The sequence below is a fragment of the Salvia hispanica genome, chromosome 6 (assembly GCF_029641045.1).
Source record: "Salvia hispanica isolate PSC_SH4W2 chromosome 6, Shi_PSC_v1, whole genome shotgun sequence".
In the NCBI taxonomy this organism is placed as follows: Eukaryota; Viridiplantae; Streptophyta; class Magnoliopsida; order Lamiales; family Lamiaceae; genus Salvia; species Salvia hispanica.
Genome location: NC_142697.1, coordinates 40,216,544 through 40,242,872, shown reverse-complemented (window position 1 = coordinate 40,242,872; position 26,329 = coordinate 40,216,544). Strand labels below are relative to the sequence as shown.

The 26,329-nt window shown below is 37.6% G+C and overlaps 6 protein-coding genes and 1 non-coding gene across 11 annotated transcripts; 5 read left to right on the top strand and 2 right to left on the bottom strand.

Annotated features, from left to right (window-relative positions):
• Positions 1–55: 55 nt before the first annotated feature.
• On the top strand, positions 56–6,213 carry LOC125205916 (DNA repair metallo-beta-lactamase family protein). 3 transcript variants are annotated; one of them, XR_016132936.1, is made up of 7 exons: positions 56–336; positions 434–539; positions 1,260–1,471; positions 1,981–3,176; positions 4,169–4,238; positions 5,060–5,212; positions 6,078–6,213. XR_016132936.1 is itself a non-coding variant. In XM_048105122.2 (4 exons), exons 1-4 carry the CDS (start codon positions 148–150, stop codon positions 3,259–3,261), a joined length of 1,788 nt encoding a protein of 595 aa, XP_047961079.2. In that variant the 5' UTR covers positions 58–147; the 3' UTR covers positions 3,262–3,528. The 3 variants fall into 3 exon arrangements, 1 of the variants encoding a protein (XP_047961079.2); XR_016132935.1 differs by having other exon boundaries at positions 58–336; positions 1,981–3,424; XM_048105122.2 differs by lacking the exons at positions 4,169–4,238; positions 5,060–5,212; positions 6,078–6,213 and having other exon boundaries at positions 58–336; positions 1,981–3,528.
• Positions 5,219–7,030, top strand: LOC125205919 (transcription factor MYB105-like). The gene is made up of 2 exons (XM_048105127.2): positions 5,219–6,223; positions 6,337–7,030. The coding sequence occupies exons 1-2, from the start codon at positions 6,064–6,066 to the stop codon at positions 6,831–6,833; spliced, it is 657 nt and encodes a 218-aa protein (XP_047961084.1). The 5' UTR covers positions 5,219–6,063; the 3' UTR covers positions 6,834–7,030.
• A 1,965-nt stretch (positions 7,031–8,995) lies between these two features.
• Positions 8,996–14,443, top strand: LOC125208329 (SWIM zinc finger family protein). Of its 3 annotated transcripts, XR_007174094.2 has the most exons (7): positions 8,996–9,135; positions 9,653–9,990; positions 11,303–11,954; positions 12,044–12,243; positions 12,331–12,575; positions 12,676–13,768; positions 14,160–14,443. XR_007174094.2 is itself a non-coding variant. In XM_048107913.2 (6 exons), exons 2-6 carry the CDS (start codon positions 9,722–9,724, stop codon positions 13,446–13,448), a joined length of 2,139 nt encoding a protein of 712 aa, XP_047963870.1. In that variant the 5' UTR covers positions 8,996–9,135; positions 9,653–9,721; the 3' UTR covers positions 13,449–14,001. The 3 variants fall into 3 exon arrangements, 2 of the variants coding, with proteins under 2 accessions (XP_047963870.1, XP_088916034.1); XM_048107913.2 differs by lacking the exon at positions 14,160–14,443 and having other exon boundaries at positions 12,676–14,001; XM_089059908.1 differs by lacking the exons at positions 8,996–9,135; positions 14,160–14,443 and having other exon boundaries at positions 9,866–9,990; positions 11,286–11,954; positions 12,676–14,001.
• On the top strand, positions 14,388–15,090 carry LOC125208331 (photosystem I reaction center subunit N, chloroplastic-like). The gene is made up of 3 exons (XM_048107916.2): positions 14,388–14,654; positions 14,728–14,853; positions 14,937–15,090. The coding sequence occupies exons 1-3, from the start codon at positions 14,388–14,390 to the stop codon at positions 15,024–15,026; spliced, it is 483 nt and encodes a 160-aa protein (XP_047963873.1). The 3' UTR covers positions 15,027–15,090.
• A 63-nt stretch (positions 15,091–15,153) lies between these two features.
• LOC125208330 (Pectin lyase-like superfamily protein) lies at positions 15,154–20,829 on the bottom strand. Its single transcript, XM_048107915.2, has 5 exons — positions 20,163–20,829; positions 19,391–19,511; positions 18,880–19,054; positions 16,074–16,144; positions 15,154–15,981 (listed from the first exon to the last, which is right to left on the bottom strand). The coding sequence occupies exons 1-5, from the start codon at positions 20,595–20,597 to the stop codon at positions 15,356–15,358; spliced, it is 1,428 nt and encodes a 475-aa protein (XP_047963872.1). The 5' UTR covers positions 20,598–20,829; the 3' UTR covers positions 15,154–15,355.
• Positions 20,830–23,480: 2,651 nt separating this feature from the next.
• Positions 23,481–24,041, top strand: LOC125207938 (2S seed storage albumin protein-like). The gene is made up of 2 exons (XM_048107459.2): positions 23,481–23,760; positions 23,831–24,041. The coding sequence occupies exons 1-2, from the start codon at positions 23,500–23,502 to the stop codon at positions 23,969–23,971; spliced, it is 402 nt and encodes a 133-aa protein (XP_047963416.1). The 5' UTR covers positions 23,481–23,499; the 3' UTR covers positions 23,972–24,041.
• A 433-nt stretch (positions 24,042–24,474) lies between these two features.
• TRNAR-UCU (transfer RNA arginine (anticodon UCU)) lies at positions 24,475–24,547 on the bottom strand. Its single transcript has one exon. It is a non-coding gene; the product is annotated as a tRNA-Arg (tRNA).
• Positions 24,548–26,329: the final 1,782 nt, after the last annotated feature.

Here is a 26,329-nt window from a genome sequence, read left to right as displayed (position 1 = left end):
TATTAATTATTGATTATAGTAAATAAATTAGAGTATAAAGGAATTATTTTCAGATTCAAACCGCAGACTTTGTATTCTACAGAAATTTGAGAAATTAAAACTGTAGAGCATTTCAGATTAACAGACGACACAGAGAGAGAATTGAAGATGCCGATAGAGATGCCGAGGGGGTTGCCATTCTCGGTTGATACATGGACGCCTTCCTCCAACATGAAGAGGACTCATTTCCTCACCCACGCTCACAAAGACCACGCGCAAGGGATCATCTCTCACGCTTCCTATCCTATCTACTCCACGCTCCTTACCAAAACTCTTCTCCGCCAATTCTACCCTCAGGCGAGAGCCTATTCCTTTAATTTGAATTTTACTACTATTAATTTTCGCTGACCACTCGCATTTTCTGATCGGATTGTTGTTCGAATTGTTTTTGCAGCTTGATGAATCGATGTTCGTAGGTATTGAGGTCGGTCAATCTCTGGTGATTGACGATCCGGATGGTGATTTCGTTGTCACTGCGTTTGACGCCAATCACTGTCCAGGTCTGTATTGCTTTATTCTTATGTTTGCACTTCGTATTTTCTGAATTTTGCATTTCTATTCAACTTGGATACAACCATGAAATACTATTTTTGTGTTCCTTATTGGTGATTTTTGCATGTTTTCTATGAAGTATGAACAGACTTATAAAGAAAAGAAGCAGAGTAAAATAATATGCATCTAATGATCATTGTAAAGTGCTAATGTAAGTACTACTTTGTTGAGTATTGAGTTGAAGATTTGTTCGGTCAATTTTCTTGGGAGTGCTCAGGCGAGGCTATAGTCTTTTACTAGTATATCATTTGGATGAAGTGAGAAATTCTCACTTCATCCAAATGGTGGACTTTAGAAAATTGTCACCGACCTGGAAAGGGTATAGTGGAAAAGTAACGTGTTGTGTGAATAGAATTAGAAAGGTAATGATAGTATTAGTATGTCATTCTTATCAGATCAGTGCATAGCCTTCTTTATATATGTAGTATTATGTACTAATAACCAACCTCTTTATATACGGAGTAGTATTTATGCATTAGCTAACTTGGTAATGCACTCTGACAATTTTTCACATTTCCTCACTTCCTTAGAGGTGAATAACCGTGCCTCTTTTATCATGCCTCCTGATGTTCCCTCTTCTCTAGTCACCTTTACCTCTACGGCTAATTGGTCTCAATAAAAATTCTGATGAAAAAGGAATCTCACAAGAATTTTGTATTTTTATTCAGGAGCAGTGATGTTTCTGTTTGAAGGAAGTTTTGGCAATGTATTTCACACAGGAGATTGCAGATTAACCCCCGAGTGTTTGCTAAGTTTACCAGACAAGTACATTGGCAAGAAAGGGAAAGAACCAAAATGTCCATTTGATTACATCTTTTTAGATTGCACATTTGGTCAATGTCCTGTGAAGATGCCCAGCAAACACTCAGCGAAGCAGCAGGTATACTTCATTAATCCTCCTTGAATATGTCTTTTTTGGCTTGTGGACATACCCTAAACCCTAAGTACAATCCAAAAGCTTCCATGACCATGCTCTGTTCCAAGCTGTCAGTTAAAAATAGTGAAATGGCATGTGCATTAGTGTGCCTTATGAGATAATGAGGGAAACTACGGCTTTTTTATTTTAATATTTTCGGCAGTGAACAACAGAATGTCACATTTTTTACTCATGTACATTGAAGGTGTTGAAAGTTTTAAAATTATATTTAGATGTTACTTGGCAAGTGATCAAGGCATCTTAACAACTAAGCTTCTTATATTCTAGCTAAGTGGAAATGCAAGTTTTATAGCCAAATGTCTATCCAGAAAGTACGTATAATTGGATAGATGTGTCACAGGTTTAAGATTACAATTGCTGTTTATGCCCCTACCCCTTTGAGATGCTTAGTTCAGTAGATATACTGACTGTAATTTGAATTTGATGTGTGAATATGAACATTTGCAAACCAGGTTATCAACTGTATATGGAAACACCCTGATGCCCGTGTGGTGTATTTGGCATGTGATCTTCTAGGTCAAGAAGAGATACTTGTAGAGGTGTCACAAACATTTGGTGAGAAGATATATGTAGATAAAGCAAAAAACTTTGCGTGCTTTAACTCGCTTAAACTTATAGCCCCTGAGATCATATCAGAAGATCCATCTTCACGTTTCCAACTATTTGATTGCTTCCCAAAACTATATGAAAGAGCTGGAGCAATGCTAGCTGATGCACGTGCTAATTTTCAGCACGAACCCCTTATTATACGTCCTTCTTCACAATGGTATGCTTGTAATGAGGGTGTTTCTGAGATGGAAAAGCAAAGAAAGGAAAGAGTTGATCAAGCTGTCAAAGATATGCATGGTATTTGGCACGTATGTTACTCAATACACTCATCCAGAGAGGAAATGGATTGGGCCTTGCAACTTCTTGGGCCTAAATGGGTAGTGTCAACAACGCCTACCTGCAGGGCTATGGAGCTGGATTATGTTAAAAAGCACTGTTTTAAAAATCTACAAACTTTTGACAACTCTCTATGCAAACTTCTTGACATTAATATGGTAGAGTCTTTAGTTCCAGATGGATCGAATGAGAATTTGAGCTGCTCGCATGTGGTGGACATCTCCAGTGGCCATGTAGAAAAGCAATCTGGACCTTTTGTCATATCCACCTACCAGCAGAAACGGTTGAGTTTATCTCCCCCAAGCAAAAGACCAATGGTCACATTATTTGGGCAAGCGAGCCTTGGACTCCCCTATTCATCCTTCCTACTTGAATGTAAAGATGCATCAGTCATTTGTAACTCTGAGGAGAAACAACTGATTGTGGCAAAGAATGTTTCCTTTCAGAAAGAAAATGTTATAACTGAGAACTCTGAAGAGCAATTTGTAACAATGAGACAAATTGAGTTTTCTGGAACAAATTGCAGTGGGCCTAACAATACTTATGATAAGGAGATTCCCACCAGTAGTTCAATGGCGAAAACAGCAGCAGAAACAAAGAATGTGTCATTTGTGAAAGAAGATATTACTCAAGTGAATGCTAAAGAGCAATTACAAACCAAGAGAAAAGTCGAATTTACTGAGACAAATTCCACAGAACCTGCTGCTACCTCAACTGCGAGGTCTTCGAACTGCTATGATGAAAACTTAAGAAGATTATACAGGTCTATGAATGTACCAGTGCCTCAGCGCCTTCCCTCTCTTGTGATGCTAATGAAAACCAAAAAATCTGCAAGGAAGAGGACTTAAGAAAATTCTTTCTCTACAAGATTTTAAATCCTTATTTTTAGTGTTCATTGTTGGCTATCATCTGCTCATGCTTGATTGTTTCAAAGAACCTCTTTCAACCATGTAACTTAGAGTTTTGGTGTTTGAATGGCTTTTTTGCCTGAAAAAGAAGATAAAATATCAGGTATACATGAAGCTTGATACGGCTTTTCTTATTTTCAACAATTTCAGTTTCCTGCTTAAAGTGTTCACACCAATAATTTGATACTTTATATATATTTCCGATAATATGCTTTGTCAGTTCTTCATGCATATGTGTTTATACCACCAATATATAAACCCTAGCATGCCTTTTCCATTGTGACCAAACTTAACTGTGCTGTTCTTGTCTATCATAATAAATACAGTTGCTTATGCGTACAATTATTATGCTGACAGATTATATATTTCTTGGTACAATAATGATTTCTGATTTCTCTTTCTGCCCTGTCTACTGAAAAAAATTCCAGCTTAACATTTGGACCTTTTTGGTAATTTGGATAATTTTAGCATTCAAACCAAGGGACTGGTGATGGCTGAGCTTTTTTGGTGCATGTTGTTGACCATTCTCTTATTGTAGTAATTTTCCTGCTCAGTAAGTTACTTCCCTTAGGTTGCTTGCAAAACAAAACCTAGGGGCTGCTGATTTCTATTGTTACACTTCTCAAGTATATTTATTAGATTTTCCATTCCTTATTTTCTCATTCCCGATAATGGATTAAATCCTTTACACCTCATAGTGTTCCAGAATCTTTGTGATCTTGAGTACTTTCTCCCTTTGGAAGGTATTTATGGATTTACCTGTTGATGTCAAAGTAATACTTGCTGCATTTTCCTTGAGAAATTCTATATAGTTACTGCTTTCTTTGAAATATTATTATGTGTGTAGGTCCCTTCGGCAATAACTGTATGGTTCACAAGGTACAAGGTGTTGGATTCTCCTGGAATGTGTTTTCAAGGTTGGTCACCAATATGGTTTTAAGCGACATACCATTATGGTTTTAGAATGGGAACTAATGTGAATTTATAATATAGCAGTTATATATGTTGCTTTGCTCGATCGTTTTGCCACCACGATTTCTGTATCGTTAAAGATTTCCTCCGATATATGTATACAGTATACACACGCATACCCAATTTGATTTTATGACAGATTCGTTTTCTAAAGAAGGTTTGAAAATAGTTTAGAGTGAAGCCAGTTTGAACTAAAAAAAGTGTTCTATAAGGGGGAATTTACTTCTAGGGATTAGATTGATTGATAAAACATATGATTGAGTGTTTGAAGGATAAGATGGTCAAACAAGTTCAACATTAATCAATCCATCAAAGTAAATGGTAGATTAGCTTGGATTATTTTTATTCATCCATCCTATCACTCAAAATAAACGCCCCCAAGTGTATATGAATTACCCTCTCTTTTGATGCTCAATATTAATCAATTACAATTAGGAGGCTGATTATTCCACCTGCACACTCGCAATTTGCATGCTTTACTCGCTAAATTCTGACATAAAAAGGAAGCACTCTATGCTGATTAAACTGAGTACTTTTCTGATGATATGCCAAGATTGATAATGATAGGTACAAGAATATCCTGGAATGAAACAATCAGACTCTAACCCTCTTTCTTTCATTCTTTCCTTATCTACAGCAATATAAGGGAGTGACATGTGCCTCACAACTGAGAAACTTGCTTCAAGTTTTAGTCCTGACCATTTGCTTATTTGCAGAAGTTCTTTTTGTTTATTAATGAGTTTCTATATGGAAAATGATGTCACAGGCCAGTATCTTAAGGAACAGAAAGGGTACTTTGGGAGCAATTGAAACAGATTAATCAAATAAGTTCATCCTACGAACATGTTTGCAACCTCCAAGCGGTTGAAAGGATGCATGGGGCTGCAAATATTCGGTGCTGACAAGGAACTCCTTTAAGGTAAGCTTTATACTCCATTAAATGACCGTAGCTTGTATCAAATTTCTCCATGTACAATAGTTATTTATTTATGGAGCTTGTTGCTAGTGTATTCTCTGAAAACTCAGCGGTAGGATGTTAAGCACAACAATTTAATGAATTTAAAAGGTAAAGGCAATGAATGATGTGATACATCACATTGTTCCAGGATTTCTCTTTGGAAGATGGCAGTATTTTTCATTTTTTAAAAAATTTCTTGCAATAATACTTAAACCTAAATTTTCGCCATGCTCCTGTCCATCATTCTCTGTGAATGCTGTGGCAGATGCTGCCTCTCTTTTGAAAAATAGAATTTGCATCTATTTCCCAGAATGCACACACAATACCAACACTTTTGGGTTGTTTGTTAAGTACTATATTTTTGCAAAATGGACACTCAACTCAGACCTGCAATTAAAAGACCAACTTAGTTCATTTCTAAAATTTTATTTTTCTCTTTGTTGATGCAACCTATGCATTTCTTCGCATTATATTACGGAAATGATTCCTTTGGCTTTTCTAAGGATACGCATAGCGAACGCTAAGTACAGAAACTCATTAATGGCATTGACGCACGGAGTAGAGTCATTTACGATGCTAGAATGCTTTAGCGTCCGTTAGATGTGTTGACAATGAAACCTGAGTCAGTGAATAGTAGGTGTGATATTTATGTAATTCGCCCAAATCGACAAAATCAGTTGAGATTATTTATCTCTCCAGCTATGCATCGATGCATTTTATTAAAACTCCATCCCCTATAAATTCCGTTTTGAACTTCTCACTTCAGAAGCCAGACATAATTAGCCATCTTTAAGACGCTCTAAATTTCTTTAATGGCAACCTTGAGAACGAGTGCCGGAGCAAGTCGGGGAAGAAACACTTGCCCAAGATGGCATTGGACACATGAGGAAGATGACCTCCTAAGAACCCTTGTCCAGGAGTATGGTGCAGCAAGGTGGGACCACATTGCAACTCATATCCAAGGGAGATCAGGTATTTTTCCCTTGTGTCTGAGGCTTTATTATAGACATTTCTTATTATGCATGTCAGTCCCTTTTCAGTTTCTTGTGCTACCGGATGAGGTCTGTTTTCTGGTTTCTTCTTAGGGAAGAGCTGTAGGATAAGGTGGCTCAACCAATTGCAGCCAGGACTTAATAAGACACCATTTAGTCTAGAAGAAAAGCAAATGCTCCTTGAGCTTCACAAAGGCTTAGGGAACAGGTGGTCTGTCATAGTCAGGTTCTTCCCCGGTCGAACAGATAACCAAGTGAAGAATCACTACCATATACTTGCAGGGACTAGGAAATCCACACCCTCGTTTTCCAGCAATGATCCCCATGTCCCTCTGGATAATGGATATTCACAGTTTTCTGATGTTACCAGTGGAGGAACGCGACCTCCATTCATCAGTGGTTCCTCTTCTGTCTATGGAATGGCTGTAAGTTTTACCCAGGTTGGAGCGCCCTCTTCCATCCCAAACAGCCCTGGTTCTCACCCACATCAGACAATTAGCGATGGGAGTTCCATGATCTCGGATGCGAGTTCTGCCTGCATCCAAGATCCTGAATTCATTGACTTTTTGGGGGTTGGGAGTTCATATTAAAGAGTTGTCGCGTTTGTTGTTTCCTTGTTATGCTTTTCTCGCCGTTCTCCCTTTTTTCGTCTATTTTGGAGTCGTATGAGGAGCCATTTTGTTCAAATTCTCGCCTTATGGTGAAAATTTCTGGCAAGGACTCCTGTGGTTTATCTGAATAATGTTTCCTTATTTTGAATAAATGAACTCCGCTGTTTCTTTCTGAATCAGATGATTTGATGAAGTGTGATGTTTAATCAGTAGACTTTTGGTAGTACTTGAATGTGTTGGAATTGTTGCTTTATTGGTGCATTTTGGGAAAATTAACTTTCATTTGCCATTTGCCATTTGCCATTTTCAATAAAAGGAAAGAGAGAAGATAGAGTAATAATTAAAAGGTTATTACAGATCACAAAAGGTGTACAACTATTAGGAGTTTGTATGCTTTTACTGAAGTTGGACTTTTTTCTGATTGGCGATGCATATTCCATATACCACTTTAATTTCGTAATGTTTATGAAGTGTAAAGTCGCAATATTCGCTATACGTCATTACCATTGAATTAGAGAGGGGATGGATGTGTTTGGAGACTGATGATATGATGATTTAGATAGATTTAACAGTTATTAGTGTGGATCTTGATATCCTAGTTAAGAACCTTTTAACATTTGGAGCGTTAATAGTTATACGATTCAGGATTGTTATAAAAAGGCTCTTTTGCATGTGGTGGGGTTCAAAAACAGTAACTTTAAAATATTGTAACCCATTCGAACCAAATATTGGGCTGGGCTCTGCACTTGTATCTGCATGTTTATATGTATGGACCAAGGTTTAGTCTTTTGGGCCTTAATAATGAACTATTCGAACCTAATATTGGGCTCGGCTCTAATTTTATTAGAAGCACTACTTTTATATGCTTTCCATATAAAATAGTGTTGACGCTAAATATCTCATTTCATTTTCATTATTTTACATTTTATTATAAAATTAATATATAAAATGAAAATTCATATTTTAATAACTTATTTCACCATTTTTTTATAAAGTCAAATAATTTTCTAAAATTTCAAACCGATAAAAAATGAGATATCAATTGGCTTCACAATTCAAATCAAATTCCTAAATCCTAATAACCCCACTATTTTTAATGGATATTCAAATGAATGTTGGAATAAGCAAAAAAGAGTTCATGGCATAAAGAAATCTTCATATAGCTACGTAATTAGTGAATTTCTTCTCGTACAAAAAAATAGTACTACGATGAAGCACACACAGTCGTCAAATGTGAAAATCCAAGAAAAATAGAAAGGAGAGATAAGAAAAGATCGAAAGAGAATGAGATTGCAAATTTGTTGATTAAATTATGTATCACCGCATTAACTAAATTAAGGAAATACAGTAGGTTGTTAAGATCATTGCAAAATATAGAATTCTGTCACGAACAATATGACTGCAAATTTCTTCGGCCTAGTTTAATTGGGCTCTATGGATAATTAAATTTATATTAATACTTGACAATTATAGTAGTACTATTATAAAAGAGGCGATAATAAGAAAATTAGCTATATTTAGTCACTCATTTATACCATCACCATCCACCATTACGAGTCTTATTTATGGGCGGCACGAGTTTTAATACTCCCTCCGTCCTCCATTAGGAGTCACACTTTGATCGGCACGGGTTTTAAGAAATGTAAAGAAAAGTTGGTTGAAAAAGTTAGTGGACTGTTGGACCCATTTTTTTTATATTGGTTTTATAATAAAATGTGAGTGAATTGAGTTAGTGGAATGTGTGACTTACTTACCATCTATGGTAAAAATGAAGTGTGACTCTTAATTGGGAACGAACCGAAATGGAAAAATGTGACTCTTAATAGGAGACGGAGGGAGTAATTGTTAAGAAAAGTGGATGAAAAAATTAGTAGGGGTTCCACTTGTATATATTAATATTAAATGAAATGGGAGTGAAATGAATTAATGGAAGGTGAGACCTTATTACCTTTTATGGTAAAAGTGAACCGAGACTCCTATTTGCGGACGGACTAAAGTGGAAAAACGGGACTCCTATTTGCGGAGGGAGTAAAGTATATTTTAATACTATAGTTTGATTTAGCATTGGTTATTTTTTTCCTGGTTTAGGAAAAAAATAAAGAAATAAAATCGTTGGAAACCTAAAATAACAGTGAAAAAAAAAGGGAAAGAAATGTGAGAGTATTCTTGTTGCGCCTTCAACCCTTCAAACACTCTTCAAAATTTTCAGCCCCTCAACAGAAACCCTCTCTCTTCCACACACACACTGAATGGTACGAGAGTTATTTGCCATGGAGCAGCTGTAAGTTTTTTTACCCCAAACACAAATCCTGATTATAATTTGTTGAGTATCTCTACACCTCTGCAGAAATTTGCATTTCTGATTTTCTTTGTAGCGTGATTGCTCTTTGTTAATATCCAATTCATCCTGTTTCTAGTTAAACATATTTAATGTTGTTTTATTTAATTTATTTGTCATTTGTTGTCCCGCTAAAGCGTAAAAAAATGAATCTTTATGATTCCCTACCTCCTATTACTGGTGATTTTGGTGTTTTATACTCTTGAAATGTTGTTGCGTAGTTAATTTGCTTAAATATCTCGATATATATTCATTTGAGTCAAGGAACCATTGAATTTAATTTCATTTACCTCTCTTCTCATCTTAGAAACTAGACAAGGAATCCTTTCATAAATGAGATAAGAAATTTAAACAAGTGTTATAGTGTGAGGCATCGGAGATGCTGTAGATGTTCAAAAGGCCTAATCTTTTTTGTTTAACTGTGTGTATTCTTTTTAATTTAATTTGTTATTTGCTTCAGCTATGCACAGTGAATGGTGCTGTTAGGTAATCGCATAATTTTAGAAGTTGAAGGGTCAAACTGAAGCAGATGGATGTGATTGAATCCATTGATGATCTCCAAGTGCAAGATCCACCCGGAGAAGATTTCTGCTCAGCCGATTTGGATTGGGTCAAGCTTAGGAGTGCAGAGCGATGTGATGAAGTTGCTCTTATACCTTATGATCGGGTTGATGCATTCATCATTGGAGAATGTTCTACTTTAGAGTGCCCAACTAGGTTCCACATCGAGAGGGGCCGGAAACGATCCCCAGGAAGCTTAAAGGAATACAAGAATGATGAGTATTTGGAGTATAGGCTGTAAGTATTCAATTTACTGTTTTTATGTTGTCGTTTTTATTAATTGTATATTGGTCTGATCTAAACACTTATTCATCTCTATCATTTGGAATTGTGGGTTGATATTTTCATCTATAATGGCCCTACATTGTTAATCTTTTGGATGTTATCATTTAAAATGGCTTTTTAAGGATGGCATAAAATGGATAGATTCATTTGGAATTAAAGTATCTTGCTTTTTTAGTTTTTGTAGAGTGTGCACTCAATTTTTCTTTAGCTTCCAAACACAGATTCACTCCCTTTCCAGGGGAGGACTAGAAGAATAAACCGAATTTGGAAGATGAATGTGTCTGAGAATCTCACTTTCCTTTTTCCTCCGAACCATTTGGTGTTCACTCATGTCTCGTTTTTTGAGTCCTTCATTGGATCCACTAGCTACAATCAGCTGAAAGCTCTACTCCTACATCACATGATTGTACAAATTAGTCCATACTTAACACAGAAGGGAAACTGTCAGTTGTTTGGTTTTGCTTGCCTCCACTTGCTTCATATATGACTGACCAAACATCAAAGATTGCACAACTTTTGTGTATTTCAGTTCTTACTTATGTAGTTTTTTGAATAAAAATTTACTATTATCTCACTCAACTTCTACCGATTTGAACATAGAATAGATGTCTTACTGAGACAGAATGTATATGAGAAGATTTATTTATCGATCCATGGCATTGTTAGTTTTTTCTCAGTAAAAACTAAAAATAAAAACCACTGTCCCAATCCAATCTTGCATAGTATGGTAAACAATGAAGAGCAGTGTAAGATAGAAGTGGTGTTAGTAGATTTATATACCTATCTATGATGTGATTGCACATTTAAATCTAAAGGACATGCTTATTTCACTCTTACATTGTTAGACAGATAAAAAAGATTTCCTGGTGAAGGTAGATAAGAAAATTCATTTATCCATCCATGTTTTTAGCTGTTTAGCACTTGAATGAGGTCCACTTTGTCCCCTATACTATATATGCTAAAAGATACCTGTAACAACATGGAGTAAATGTTACACGCAACTACATAGACATGAAATATATACTCTTGTGTAGAATTGCATGGAAACACCCACTTTAGGTTTTGATCCATTTTAGTCTGAAAATGAATCTTTATTATTTCACTTCAATGGTTTAAACCTTTCACCAAACCCGTGTGCCTTCTGAAAAAAGTAATCAATCATTGTCTTGAACTCCCTTTTTGCAAGCTAATAAATTTACCATTGTTTATATTCAGTTTCCGATTCATCTTTCTAAAATTGTTGTTAGTTGTTTTTGTTTTGAAGGTATTGGTGTTCTTTTGGACCTGAAAATTATGGAGAAGGTGGAGGTACATTGCCAAGTAGAAGGTATCGGCTAAACACTCGAAATCGTGCAGCCAGGCCTCAATCTATGCGGGGATGTACATGCAATTTTGTTGTGAAGCGTCTGTATGCCCGTCCATCCCTTGTGCTTCTTATATATAATGAGAGACGTCATGTGAATAAAGCAGGTTTTGTCTGCCATGGTCCCCTAGATAAGGATGCAATAGGCCCTGGCGCCAAGAAGATTCCGTATGTTTGTAGTGAGATTCAACAGCAAACTATGTCTATGATATATCTTGGTATACCCGAGGAAAATGTGTTGGAGAAACATATTGAGGGGGTTCAACGCTATTGTGGTCCTGATCCAAAAGTGAAAACCCATGCTTCACAATATGTGCAGAAACTTGGGATGATTATTAAGCGTTCCACTCAAGAGTTGGATCTCGATGATGAAGCAAGCATCCGTTTGTGGGCTGAGCGGAACAAGAAGTCCATTTTCTTTTATCGAGATACGTCAGAAAACGAGCCTTTTATTTTAGGAATACAGACTGAATGGCAGCTGCAACAAATGATCCGGTTTGGCCATCGCAGTATCATAGCAGCTGATTCAACATTTGGAATTAAGAGACTAAAGGTAACTTTTTTTAAATATTAGTGTTTGTTCGGTGCTGCATAGTTAACTGTATTTCATGGCCTTCAAATTATGAGTTACTCTAATTGCAGTATCCATTGTGCACACTTCTTGTTTTTGACTCAAGAGGACATGCGCTCCCTGTTGCTTGGATCATTACCCGCAGTATTGCTAAGCCAGATGTCAGTATATGGATGAAATCACTACTTGATCGAGTTCACTCAGTTGACCATGGATGGAAAGCCAGCGGATTTATAGTTGACGATGCTGCTGCAGAGATTGAGCCCATAAGGCAAAATGCTTTGCTTGTGTTTCTTTTCCTCAATCTTTCTCTATTTTGTTATTACAGCTTATTGATTTGGTTTTCTCATCTTTTCAGGGAGACATTTTCTTGCCCTGTACTTTTTTCCCTCTGGCGGGTTCGTAGGTCATGGCTGAGACATATAGTTAAGAAATGTACTAACATTGAAGTCCAGAGGGAGATCTTTAAACGTTTGGGTCAAATAGTGTACGGCATTTGGGGAGGAATGAATCTTAACGTTGCTTTAGAAGAGCTTATGCTGGATTGTGTCGATCAAACTTCCTTTATGCAATATTTCAAAGATTCTTGGCTCCCTAAGATCGGTCAGATGACTATGATCTGTACTACATATGTGTTTCTTTGTTTAAACTGTTGTCATTTGCATACTCTTGCTTGATTTCTCATGAATCTTATATGCTGCAGAAATGTGGCTCGAGTTAATGAAGACTGTGCCACTTGCAAGCCAGGAAGCATCCGGTGCAATTGAAGCATATCACGTGAAGCTGAAAACTAGACTGTACGATGATTCACATCTTGGTTCCCTCCAGAGGGTTGATTGGCTAGTTCATAAGTTGACAACTGAGTTGCACTCTAGCTACTGGCTTGACCGCTATGCAGATGAAAGTGATTTATTTCCAAACGTGAAGGAGGAATACATGGCTTCGACTTCATGGTATCGAGCTCTCCAAATTCCCAACGCTTCTGTTTCCTTTGATGAAAAAGACCAACTTTTTGCTAAAGTGCTCAGTCAAAATGACAGCAGCCAAAGTAAACTAGTCTGGAATCCTGGTTCTGAATTTGCTCATTGTGACTGTGAATGGGCGTTGCAAGGGAACCTATGCAAGCATGTGATTAAGGTCAATATGATTTGTGGTAATATGCCTCACTACCAATCTTCCTTATCGTTTCAGTCACTTAAAACTATGTTAATGGATCTCTGGAAGAAGCCAATGGATGATTCTGTATCAATGGACCTGTCAACTGCCTGGACATTACAAGTTCTCGACCAAGTCCAGAAGCTCGTGGAGTTGGATGATTCCAATAATATAGGTCTTGTTGTAGACAATATGCCGCTAAAATGGGCTGCTAAACGAGTCAGAACATCATCACCTGGCAGACAGTCACAACCCTCTGTGTTGCCAGGACCCTCCAAGAGTTCTGCTACTAATAAGAGTGGGAAGAGGAAGAAATTGTAGCACCTAAGATGATCCTTTGGCATTGATCCGGGGATTGAAATCGTGTGTCTGATGTCATTGATGAGGCACTCATGGCACAAGATGATAAGAAAGATGGGAAAACACCAATGAAGCACATGGCTGTGACTGCCAGTGGCAGTGAACTCAGGTTGGCCATGAAATTGCTCTGAGCATAGGAGATTGGATTACCACTGCATTCTTGGTATTTGGTTTTGCCATCGGACGATGTTCTACCAGCCTTCACCCTCAACAGTTTGTTATAGTAGAAGCAAACATCGCGATGAAACGTTAAAAAATCCGACTTGTGCATGGTTTTGCAGGTAACAACAGAATGCAATCTTGCTTAACTATGCTTTCACTTTTCGGACAAGTTGTAGTAAGACTGTTAAATCACCACCCAAGCCCCGAACATGGTCTGTTGAGTGTATATCCGTGAACCATTTTATTATGTTACCTCTCTCTCTCTCTCTCTCACCGTGTAAACAGCGATGGACCAGTTGTGTTTTCTTTAGCTCATTGGTTTGCAGGTTATTCAGAGTCATATTTTATCCCATATGTGTTAACTTGAGTATGAGTAGCTTATCTTTCCATATTCTTCTTTTGTGTTACAATTCTTGTAAGTAGGATTCAAACATTTCAGTTATAAATATTTCAAACGAACAAATGGTCTACTGCATTCACAGCCTGATATCGGGTTCTACTCCTTTTTAGTAATATACTGAATTGGATAAAAGCTAAGATCACAAAAAATGGGCCCTCAAAAATGGAAATCCAACCACAGAAAAGTGCCAAGTAGGAGTTAATGAAATGCAGAATTTGCCAATGAGGGAGTGAGGCAATCTCACCTTATCCACACTCCCACCACAACCTCAATCCACATCACTTCATAAACCTTAATCTCACCACCTCATTTCCCCATAATCCCAAAATCCATCTCTAATGGCAGCCATGAACTCTGGTGTTTTGGCTTGCAACTACGCCATCTCCGGCGCTGAGCTCAACTCCAAAGTCAGCTCTCTGCCCTCTGTTGCCACTCCAACAGCACCGGCTCCGAGGCTGCCTGTCATCAGGGCCCAGCAGTCCAGTGAGTCAGGCAGGAGAGCTGCCATTTTCGGCCTTGGCGCCGCCCTCTTCACCGCCGTTGCTGCTTCCAGCGCCAACGCTGGCGTCATCGATGATTACTTGGAGAAGAGCAAGGCTAACAAGGTTAGCTTTTACTAAAGATTTTGCATGATCATGTGCCATAGATGCTTGATCAAGATTTTTCTGTTTGGTGCAGGAATTGAATGACAAGAAGAGGCTGGCCACCAGCGGTGCCAACTTCGCACGCGCCTTCACCGTTCAGTTTGGCACGTGCAAGTTCCCCGAGAACTTCACCGGATGCCAGGATCTTGCCAAACAGAAGGTCTGCTTTCTCCCTCTCCATCTCTATTGATATATATACATATGGTTTGTGCTAAGATAGTAGAATGGCTTTGTTTGTTGCAGAAAGTTCCATTCCTTAGTGAAGATCTAGCCTTGGAGTGTGAAGGGAAAGACAAGTACAAGTGTGGCTCTAATGTGTTTTGGAAATGGTGAAATGTATATGAGCTTACTACAATGTGTATCTAGTTTGTGCTTCAAGAAATTCATTTTCTGAATATTTCATTCTCTTATATTGTCACATATTTCCCATAGTTTGTGAAATGAACAAAACACAACCAAGTGCAAGGAAAATCTTGTAATCCAGTAAGCAATACAAGAATTTGTTGGTTACAAAATGCTGTCAAATGAGTAAAATTACAAGAATTTTGTCTACTTCCTAAACAACTGTGTAGTATAAAAAATGGAAAAAAGAATGAATACTACTATGTCACATTATATAAATAATGGATGAATGGAGTGAGGCACTACTCAAAACCTGAACACTAACACCAAGACGAGGAGCCGTTTCTCTGCAACTCTAAGCACGGCATGGGAGTCACGCCATCACTGAAGCCAGAGACAAACTCGCAGCTCCACCTCTGAGATGGCGATATCCCGAGCAGGCTAACATTTCTCATGCATATATCCTGAAATGGAGCCCCTTCAATGCCTACTAGCAAGGGGGGTTTTCTCGAATCCTTACTCACTACATTACTTATCCGTATCCCTCTCACCAAAGGCAACGCGTTAGGGTCCCATTTCTCATCTGGATGGTCATCCGCGCCTCTGCTAAACCTCAACGGCACCTTAACTCTCTCCATCACAACATTTTGTATAGTAATGTTGGTGATGTATCCACCTCGACCCTTGTCGGTTTTGATCCTTACTCCGGCTGCAGAGTCCCTAATGTACAAATCCTCGACTAGAACGTTGCTGATGCCACCAGACATCTCACTGCCAATCCCAATACCGGAACATGTTGGAGTAGTTCCTGATACTCTTCTTACAGTAATGTTTACACTTGGTTTGGCCGTGGCTATGCCGTACTGGTCCCAACCACTCTTCACTGCTACTAGATCATCACCACTCTCGATATAGCAATCTTCGATGCACACATTGGTGCTTGAATCTGCACAAATAACACTTTTCGGCTTAATTTAATTTATTAGCTTATTTAAAGGAAATGTGAACATGTGAGGTGTAGAGTGCTATTATTAGTACCTGGATCAATTCCATCAGTATTTGGGGCATTTAGAGGTGCCAATATTGTCATGTCTTTGATAACAACATTGCTGTGAAGAAATAGAAAATGCTTATCAAAATAAAATAACACAAACACTTTTTACTTTCTTTTACAAAGAATAATGAATAAAATATAAGATACCAACATCTATGATTATATGAACCAGAATATGCTCAACTGACCAAGAGAAGCATCATTCAAAGTTCAAATCTTCATTCTTTAGAGCACTCCCAATGGAGGTGGCGAATTCTCGGCGATAAATCGCCGATTATCGCCGAATTATCGCCGGCCATTGTGGCGAAGTCGGCGATAATTCGGCGATAATGTTACCGTTGCTTCGCCGAGTGGCGATTTATCGCCGGATTATCGCCGAGCGATCGCCGGCCACTGTGGGCGACGCTCGGCGATAATCGGCGATTTTTAAAATTTTTTTTTTTTTTTTTGGCCGAACGGCTATTTTATCCCACCCCTATAAATATTTCATCCTCTTCCTCCATTCATCACCCACAAACTTCATTCACACAAATTTTCAATCTTTTTTCTCTCCATCTTTATTAAATGAGTTCTGATTCATCGTCTCGTGCTCAGTCCGACGAGGAAATATCACATTCTTCTTCCGAAGAAGAGGTACCTCCCGCTCCCACCGGATGGGATGTAGCGGGTTTCGCCAACAACCCAATCAACAACTATATCTCCCGCTGCATACAAAGCGAGATCGCTCGAATGCAGCAGCCACCCCCCCAACGGCCAATCCGCCGGCGGCGCCGATACATCCCTCGCAACCACACTGGTGCGCACGATCGGCTGTTCGCCGATTATTTCGCGGAGGAACCACGTTATCCGGCAGATGTATTTCGTCGCCGGTTCAGAATGCGCCGCTCCCTCTTCCTGCGCATTGTTAATGCGTTGTCCGCGCGTTACCCCGAGTTCCGGCTCCAGCGAGACGCAGCAGGGAAGCCCGGACTATCGCCCCTACAGAAATGCACTGTTGCCATCCGGCAGTTGGCATATGGAGGGTCCGCCGACATGTTCGATGAGTATCTGCAATGCGGCGAGACGACTGGCAACGAGTGCCTGAAGAATTTCTGTCAGGGCGTGCGAGAGATATTTGGGGAGCACTACCTTCGCTCGCCGGACGCAGCTGACTGCCAGTTCCTACTGGATTGGCACTGGAGGACCCACGGCTTTCCGGGGATGCTCGGCAGCATCGACTGTATGCACTGGCAGTGGAAGAACTGCCCAACCGCGTGGCGAGGCCAGTTTACTACCGGCTACAAAGGTACGCATCCCACCATCATTCTTGAAGCCGTTGCCGACCAACGGCTTTGGATTTGGCATGCTTATTTTGGTATAGCCGGGTCGAACAACGACCTAAATGTTCTCAATTCCTCGCCCCTTTTCAACGAGCGGATCAACGGATTAGGCCCCTCCATCGAATTCACGGCCAATGGCAATGTGCATAACATGGGGTACTACCTGGCTGACGGCATCTATCCGCAATGGCCCGTGTTTCTGAAGACGATCAGATGCCCACTCGGAGATAGAAGAAGGTATTTTGCCCGAGCGCAAGAGTCTGCGCGCAAGGATGTGGAGAGGGCATTTGGGGTGCTCCAATCGCGATTTGCACTGGTAAAGGGTCCGACGCGCTTTTTCTACCAGGGGGATATTGCCGATATCATGTATGCGTGCATCATCATGCATAACATGATCATCGAAGATGAACACGAAGGCGTCCTCGACGTCACCAACGACCCAAGTGTTGCATCATCGAGTCACGGTGTCTCAACCGAGTCCGCCCGCCAGGGTGTACCGCACAACGAACATGAACGGTTCCAGGCGTTCATGGACATACACCAGAAGGAGGCCCATCAAGCACTACAACACGATATCATCGAAGAATTGTGGGCAAATAGAAACCGCGCCCACCGCCCTTGAATTTTTTTTTCTTTGAATTTTTTTTTTGATTTTTTATTTCCATTCGTGTACTTTTTTTTTTTTTAATTTTCTTCGTTGTAATGTGTACCCGTGTTTAATACAACGAACTTTATTACTATTTATTTGATTTATCTTTATAAATTAAATAAGCTAGCTTTATTATATATAAAAATAAAACAATTAAATTAGTGATGATGTAAAAATGAAATGTTGAGTTAGGGAGAAATAAGGGAGAAATAAGGGAGAAACCATTGTAGGGGTTGGCTAAAAACTGGGGATAAAATGTGATGCTGATGTGGCGCTGATGTGGCAGGAGTTAGGGAGAAATAAGGGAGAAATAAGGGAACTCCATTGGGAGTGCTCTTAAAGCACAGACAAAATCTTCAAATGCTTAAAAGCATACTTTTTTCTTCATTCTTTAAAGAATACTTTTTATTTTTGTTTTTCGTAAATCGATATTTAATGGACAGAATCGATTTCACCAAGATTGGTATTTCGGTACCTGATTCCTTTCTATCTCTTCCACTGCTTTGTTCCAACAGTAATGACATATTGCTGCTTATTTTTTATGTTGGTGCTATCAAAAGTTTTGTATCTTTTCAATTAAAATAAGCAGATGTGATCTTGTAATGATCTTTAGTGACAAATTAGCAGGCCTAAATATACTTTTCAATACCTGAATACAATACTACCAAGTTCACATCACACATTTTTTGAACTTGCTTACCCCATTCCCTAAATTAAAGAAGTTCATACAGAGACAGCAGATTTCAGCCGAAAGTTCCTTTTTTTTTCCTTCTTTTTGTGCAGAAACAACAATAGCAAATACTAATGGAGATGAAGTGATACCTGCAGTAAACAGGATGAATGGTCCAAAACGGAGAGTTTCGGAAAGTGAGGTTCGAGATCAGGATATTGTGTGAGTTTACAAGTTCAACAAGATGGCCTCTTGTGTTCTTTAATGTCCTGTTCCACCATAGATCCCACCACATCTTCCCTTGACCATCGATCGTACCATTGTTGCCTGCAAATATACTCGACTTAATAAGATCGATTAATTAACATCAAGGCACATAAATCAAATGTTAATATCTATTAGGCACAGTTAAAGATTCTGCTTTAGAGAACTCATTACAAGGAGATTACAATTGAGGGAAAGGTGCATTAAGCACCACCACTAATCATCTAGTCAACTAAGTAAGGCTTAAACAAAGTTAGGGAAGCATTGAAAATAGACAACATAGTTGAAATCCATCATTATTCAAAACTTGTGCAAAGCATGAGGTGGTTCAATTATGACAAACACTATAATAAACAATGATGATCATTATCTAAAGCATTAAAGAATCTTTTTTTGTACCTGTAATGACAACATTTGTAAGGGAATTTCCGTGAATGAGGCTAATGTGTCTGCCTCCCTCTCTCTCCCTACCTCTTCCGTATGAAGGCAACGCCTCAATGATCGGCCATTCCTCCGGATCCTACTATTCAAATTACTCATCTTTATTAGCTTCGAACACCCAAATTAGACCAACAAGACTTATCCATTAAAACACAATCAAAAAGGCCTGTGTAATTAGCATAAAGATAGCATTTTTATGCTGCTTTTTTCCTCTTGCACCCTTTTCCCTAACCAAATTGACCAGGGACGCTTAAAAACTCAATCTTTAATCGTCATAAAAAAATCCCAAGTGGATTAATTTATAAGGCTATGTATAATTAGCATAAAGATAGCATTTTTATGTTGCTTTTTTCCTCTTGCACCCCTTTTCCGCTAACAAAATTGAAAATTGAAGCTTAAAAACTCAATCTTTAATCGTAATAAACAAGTCCAAAGTGGATTAATTTATAAGGCTGTGTATAATTAGCATAAAGAAAACATTTTTATGTCTCTTTTTTCCTATTGCACCCTTTTCCCTAAACCAAATTGACAATTTGAAGCTTAAAAACTGTCATAAACAAAATCCCACATTTAATTACGTGCCCATGTGCAGGCATCAAAATTAAGACATGGGAAACTGTAAGCAAAAAACAGAAAAAAGAAAGGAAACAAAAAATCATGTTTTGTCTGAAAGCGAATTCGAAAGAATGAATAAAAACAATAAAATATACATGGAGATTTGCAGCCTCACCTGAGATCCCAAGATGACAGCTCCATCTTCGAGAAACAGCGTGAAATCGCTCGTCAAGTTGAAGCTTCCCGTGACCCACCTCCCCCTAGGAACATTCAGCTGGGCCCCACCCCCACCGCCGCCGGATTTCTCCAAAAACTCGACGGCGCGGCGGAAGGCGGCGGTGTTGGAGGTGGCTCCGTCGCCGACCCCGCCGAAATCGGCGATCGATTTGACGAGCCTCCGCGGCGGCGGGGCGCGGAAGAGGGCGGAGCAGGTCTCCGGCGCGGCGGCGGCGCCGATATCGGGCAGGGGGGAGATGGCGCGGGTGGTGACGTGGAGGGTGAGGGTGGCCGCCGCCGCGAAGAGGAGCAGTGTGAAAGCCCAAGATGGGCGGCTGAAGCTCGATTTTGCGGCGTTGAATAAAGGGTTATGATCGCTTTGCATCGTCGTCATTATTCTTCTCCTTCTCCTTCATTTATTCATATAAATATACATGCAAAGATCACATGAATTGTGTGATTGAGCGATGTATTTATTAATTAGGATGATATGATTTGCGTTTTGGAATTAGGGGAGAAAGGAAATTTGAAGTGGTTTTGGTTTGTGAAGATGCAGAGAAAGGAGAGGAGTGCATGAGATTGTCCGTATCTGTAACTGAATGGAATTGGAATATGTATATGTATACACAAACACAAACACAAACCCCTTTAAATCTCTAATGTTGTCCGTATATATACTTCTTTTTTTATTTTATTTTTCCAACTGATTTTTTTGGAAATTTTTGGTTACTGATTGACTATTGATAATTCCATAATTAAGAAATATTTTTCTTATTTTCAATTTCGATAATAGTATGATGATAATTCGATTAATTTCTTATTTAAAATAGTGTCAACTGTCAAACATGGTGAATTTGTGGGAATATTTTACAATAGTATTTGGAAAGTTGAATCAGACCATGATCCTGTTTGTGCTCTTGTGACCGATTTCACATGGTCCAACCCTATAATAGTCCGCTTCTTACGTTTTCCAGCCTCAGTTTTGGTTTTTTTATTTTCATTTCAGACTCAATTTTGGTTGACCACGCATTTATTCCTTATAGTCAATTATCAGGTTACAGCTAATTCTTATGCAATTCAATTCTAATATTAGAAAAACTTTCAATTCTAAACCATAATTGTCAATTGAATAGAAAAAAGATATTAGCAACTTGTGATTAATGAATAATGCTGGAGAGTACACGTGTTACAGCAATACGCCTGCTTTTGGCATATTACACAGAAAAAAATCCAAGAAATTATGGGTAGGAGTTAATGTAATGATGATGGTCCAGGACTCAGAGTATCATCATCTTGTAAAGCTGACATTGATTTAATAAAGAGAGGGGTTTCTAGAGAAATACTGTTGAAATTAATCATTTAATTATATTTGAGAAAAATCAAAATAGTGATTTAAGATACCATTTTTTAATTTCCCGACATCAGTAGACGGTAGGTGACCCTCCTTGGTAGAGGTGGTGGATTAGAACTTTCATGTGTTTAATAAAGGAATTTGCATATTGTGAATCAAAATCTTGAGCTAAATGGACTTTGGCAATGTGCAATAAAACTTTGAAAAAAGAATGATTGGACATAACACGGGCTTGTTAAACTGCCCTTTCTGTTATTAGTCTTTTTTTGAAATATTTTAGATGGTCAAAATGTAGTTAACCCAAAGTCATTATTATTTCCATGAAAATCACAAATTTCAATCCATTTAGGCTTGTAGAATCTTTTTGACAATATTCAACAATTAGAAATGCGTCAATTAGTAGTTTTTCCATTCATGCATGTACGCGCATATCATAATTTATTCTAGCACATCATTAATGAAAAAAGGCAAAACACATTCTTAGGTCCTTATACTTTAGTCAAAATGAATAAATAGTAGTGTACCATGAAAAATAAAGGAAAAAACAGTTCCAAGTGCAAATGAATAATAATTTTCCAACTCTTTGAAATGTACACTTCTTTAATTTTGTTCTGTTAATATGTTAGGCGCTGGGCCTGGGCCTTTGATTGGCAAATCTAGCCTAGAAATAAATCAGTTCGCAAACAACAAGAAGAATTCTAGTAAAAAATAGGACTATGGACGACGTAAGTTTTACTATGTAATATAAAAATAATAATAATAATAATAATAATAATAATAAAATATTATTAATGAAAAATAAATTATACCTCATATAGAGATAATAACTATTTAAGAGATAATAACTATTAGTAAATTTAAGAGTTGATTGCTTCTAAGATTCCAAGTCCCGATATTTTCACGATTACAATTAGAACTCAATCTTTATTCTCCATTTCGTAGCAAATTCGATCTCTAATTTAAAGTCAGTGAGGTTGGGTATCATAGAAATGACACTATTGGGCCCTTGGAATTGGATTTGGGCCTTCAATTTCAAATTCAATATTTAGTACCACAAAATATTACTCTCTTCGTCGCCGATTAATTGTTACTCTTTTCTATTTCGATCCGTCCCTCAATAATTGTCACACTTCATTTTTATCTTAAATGGTAAGTAGGTCTCACATTCATTCCACTAACCCACTTCACTCATATTTTATATTAAAATCAATATAAAAAAAAAAGCGAGTCTCACATTCCACTAATTTTTTCAACCAACTTTACTTCACATTTTTTAAAACTCGTGTCCAGTCAAAGAGTGACAATTAATCGGGGACGGATGGAGTATAATTCAAAATTGAATTACAATTCCAATTTCTTTCAATTCAACCATTTAAATTCTACTCCCTCCGTCCATAAAAAGTAGAACAATTTGTGTATGACACCGAGTTTTAATGTAGAATTGGTAAAGTAAGAGAGAAGGGAAAGAGTAAGAGAGAAGGAGAAAAAGTAAGTGAGAAGTAGTGTTAGTGGAGTGATGCGTAAGGTTATTTGTTGAAAACTTTCCATAAATGAATGTGATCTATTTTTTGTGGACGGTCAAAAATGGTAATTGTACTTTAATTTTTGTGGACGGAGGGATTATATTATAGATAAATAATTAAAATTACACACTGAAAACTTTCTTCGTATCAACTATTTATATTATTTTGACCGAACAAATGGTTTGAAATTGAATTATAATTTAAACTCAATTGTGTGTACCGAAGGGATCCGACCAAAAATGATAAAATATGTATATATACGTGGAAGAAGTAATACAGCGAAGAGAAGCATGCAAATCCACCTGCTAATGAACATCTCATGCAACCAGCCACGTACAAATTCAATTCCATTCATCTCCTTTATATACATAAATAACAAGCTCCATCAAACAAACAAACACAATCTCACTTAAGTGTTAAAAATGGCCAAGTTCGCTCTCTCTCTTCTCCCTCTCCTTCTCCTCCTGGCCTCCACTACCGCCGTGGAGATTCTGAACCCCAGCAGCCGCTGCCGCCGCGAGATCGACCGGCAGAGGCTGAGCTCTTGCCGCCAGTATCTGAAAGAGGGCAGCCGGTTCGACTGGACGCGCCAGGACGCCCGCGGCTGGCGCGAGGCGTTCCCGCGTTGCTGCGATGAGCTTGAGCGGATCAATCAGCAGTGCCGCTGCGAAGCTGTCAAGCAGGTCTACTAAATGTTTTTTAATAAATTAGTAATGGGATTAAATCATTAATATTGATCAATTTATTGCGCAGGTGGTGAGGGAACATCAATCAGCAGGATTACAAGGGCAACAGATGAGGGAGATGGTGCAGACGGCACAAAGTTTGCCTAGTCTGTGTCGCATATCACCTCAGTATTGTGACAACATACCAGAAACTACTACTCCGTTTTAGATAGTTATGTGTAATCAACCGTTTAATTTTAATAAAACCCTGCGCTGTACTAATCGGTTTTCGGGATTAATTATGTGTTTTCATCAGCTTCAATCATACTAGAAGTGATTAATTTTAATAAATAAATAAATAGTACTCCCTGTACTATGGGGATATTGGCATCTAATATCATGAAACTTTTAAAAAGTTGGGTTTTTCTCATAAATTTTAAAATTGACAAATAATATTACGAACTTTATCCCGGGTTTGCTTCTTTTCACAAATGAAAAAATTCATGTTATTTTAATAAATTGAACGAACAATTTTGGAGGATGTGCTTAAAAAAAAAAACTATCTTCAAAGATTGAAAAACTTGAAGCTCTCAAAATTGTTGTCGAGAAAATATGAAAAAATTCCGTATCATAATATTATTTGTGGGAATTTTTTTCATTAGATGCCAATATCCCTATACTATATGGTGTAATATTTTTGGTTATAGTTCTAACAAATAAAAAAAAGAAACACACGCCCAGTGGGACTCGAACCCACAATCGCTTGATTAGAAGTCAAGCGCCTTATCCATTAGGCCATGGGCGCTTCTTGAATGTTAAAGCCAAATAAAACTCTAATTACTAGTACTACGATAGGGAGTATAATTATGAACATAGATGAAACTTCGATTGTCAATGAAATGGTATATGTAGTGTAGTAGTAAGTAAATAATAGTGAGCCACTCTAGCAAATTTCATTGAAAAATATAACCATACGAATTAGGTTTTCAATTAATTTGTAGGTCGGTGAGTAAAGCGCAGCACAAAAGTTTAGCGATTTAGTAGGTAAGGTAATCAAGGGCTATGACAAAGCGGCGCTATGATCTACGACTACCGTATCCCACATTTTGTGAAAGACTAATAAATCTTCGCCACGCAGAATAAACTCGATTTCTGCACCTCCTATAATTCAATGCATATTAAGCCAACATAATTAGTTAATTTATTTCATTTAATTATACGTATATGTATTTTTACAAGTGGAGTTATGAAATGATTACTTTAATTACTTTGATTTACGATCAAAAGTAGATTTGTCACTGAATTATCATATTATTTAAAAGGCAACTAATAACCAATAGTCCAATACGCATCTTTGGTTGCAAATTATCAATCCACGACCAACTTTATTTTTCTTGTGATTTCACTATCTTGATTGTGAAATACGGAGTACTCTATTTAAAAGGCAATTTTCTACCAAACCATTTTTTTTTAATCTTGAATTCTCGTAAAAGGATAAAACTAACCTTAATATATCCACCAACTTACAGACTTGTGAATCAAGTCTTGAATTCGGTAATTAAAAAAAAAAAACAAAAAATACTTTTAGCCTAACAAGTTGTTGTTTTATCTTTGCAATATGAATAATGGAGTATTACTAGCTATTTTTATGTACGTATTTTTTTTCTAATAATATGAGACTCATTCTTAACTAACAATACTTTAATTATTTTTTCTCTGTCTCCAACTTACTTTACCAATTTTATTTTAAAACTCATGCTGAACTCAAAGTGCATATATACATTCTTTGGGGACGGAGGAGTAGTACTTAAGTTAGTAGTAATGGAGGCGTTTCTTTTCGACACGGAGATTAAGAAAAATTGTATTAGGTGAGTTAAGTAAAGAGATAATAAAGTGGAAAATGAAAAAGATAGAAAGATGAAGAGAGGAAAAAGGTAAGAAAGAGTAAAGTAGGTGTGCAAAAATGTGTTGACTTTTACTAAAAAGGAAAATGACTCTATTAGTATGCAACGTAACAAAATGACAAAATGACTCTACTATTATGTAACGGAGGAATAGTATTTTATAATGAACCCACTGATGTGACATGTACGCCTGAAGACCCGGAGGCCGGAACCATATGCGAAGTCATGCATAGTTACTATTCCCTAACACGGTTTGACGCGTTCAACCCGATTATTTATGAGATGGGGATACCCTATTTAGTTATGTCTAATTATTCGTGTACTTCAGCATACTTATTAGTAGTTTTAAATTACGGTTAACTAACATCCTAAAGTAACTAGAATTTAAGATCTAAAACTGAAGAGATCGAAATCTAAATAATTTTAAGAAAATTCTACTACAAAGCATGTAAAAGTGTAAGTACATGCACCCACCTTTCACATAAGAATATGGAGTATTAATACTCGAATATGATTTAATGACTAATTATCATATATATTATTATCCATCTAGAATTGATTTATGAAATTATTTTAATTCAAGGGAATTACTATGGCTAATTATCACATAATTATCTTTTTAAAATTAAATTAAAAATTCAATTTCATGAACCAAACACAATATATATTAATCTTAAAATATA

What these genes read in the sequence shown, in the direction of transcription:
- LOC125208331 (XM_048107916.2), top strand. Translation starts at nt 14,388, where the DNA reads ATGGCAGCCATGAACTCTGGTGTTTTGGCTTGCAACTACGCCATCTCC. An exon ending in AGAAGAGCAAGGCTAACAAG is followed by an intron (nt 14,655 to 14,727) that starts GTTAGCTTTTAC and finishes TGTTTGGTGCAG; the next exon opens with GAATTGAATGACAAGAAGAG. An exon ending in AGGATCTTGCCAAACAGAAG is followed by an intron (nt 14,854 to 14,936) that starts GTCTGCTTTCTC and finishes TGTTTGTTGCAG; the next exon opens with AAAGTTCCATTCCTTAGTGA.
- LOC125205916 (XM_048105122.2), top strand. Translation starts at nt 148, where the DNA reads ATGCCGATAGAGATGCCGAGGGGGTTGCCATTCTCGGTTGATACATGG. An exon ending in TCCGCCAATTCTACCCTCAG is followed by an intron (nt 337 to 433) that starts GCGAGAGCCTAT and finishes TTGTTTTTGCAG; the next exon opens with CTTGATGAATCGATGTTCGT. An exon ending in TGACGCCAATCACTGTCCAG is followed by an intron (nt 540 to 1,259) that starts GTCTGTATTGCT and finishes ATTTTTATTCAG; the next exon opens with GAGCAGTGATGTTTCTGTTT.
- LOC125205919 (XM_048105127.2), top strand. Translation starts at nt 6,064, where the DNA reads ATGGCAACCTTGAGAACGAGTGCCGGAGCAAGTCGGGGAAGAAACACT. An exon ending in TCATATCCAAGGGAGATCAG is followed by an intron (nt 6,224 to 6,336) that starts GTATTTTTCCCT and finishes GTTTCTTCTTAG; the next exon opens with GGAAGAGCTGTAGGATAAGG.
- LOC125207938 (XM_048107459.2), top strand. Translation starts at nt 23,500, where the DNA reads ATGGCCAAGTTCGCTCTCTCTCTTCTCCCTCTCCTTCTCCTCCTGGCC. An exon ending in GCTGCGAAGCTGTCAAGCAG is followed by an intron (nt 23,761 to 23,830) that starts GTCTACTAAATG and finishes TTTATTGCGCAG; the next exon opens with GTGGTGAGGGAACATCAATC.
- LOC125208329 (XM_048107913.2), top strand. Translation starts at nt 9,722, where the DNA reads ATGGATGTGATTGAATCCATTGATGATCTCCAAGTGCAAGATCCACCC. An exon ending in GAGTATTTGGAGTATAGGCT is followed by an intron (nt 9,991 to 11,302) that starts GTAAGTATTCAA and finishes TTTGTTTTGAAG; the next exon opens with GTATTGGTGTTCTTTTGGAC. An exon ending in GCAGAGATTGAGCCCATAAG is followed by an intron (nt 12,244 to 12,330) that starts GCAAAATGCTTT and finishes TCATCTTTTCAG; the next exon opens with GGAGACATTTTCTTGCCCTG.
- LOC125208330 (XM_048107915.2), bottom strand. Translation starts at nt 20,597, where the DNA reads ATGACGACGATGCAAAGCGATCATAACCCTTTATTCAACGCCGCAAAA. An exon ending in ATTCATCCTGTTTACTGCAG is followed by an intron (nt 16,145 to 18,879) that starts GTATCACTTCAT and finishes ATTTCTTCACAG; the next exon opens with CAATGTTGTTATCAAAGACA. An exon ending in TACTGATGGAATTGATCCAG is followed by an intron (nt 15,982 to 16,073) that starts GTACTAATAATA and finishes TTATTTGTGCAG; the next exon opens with ATTCAAGCACCAATGTGTGC.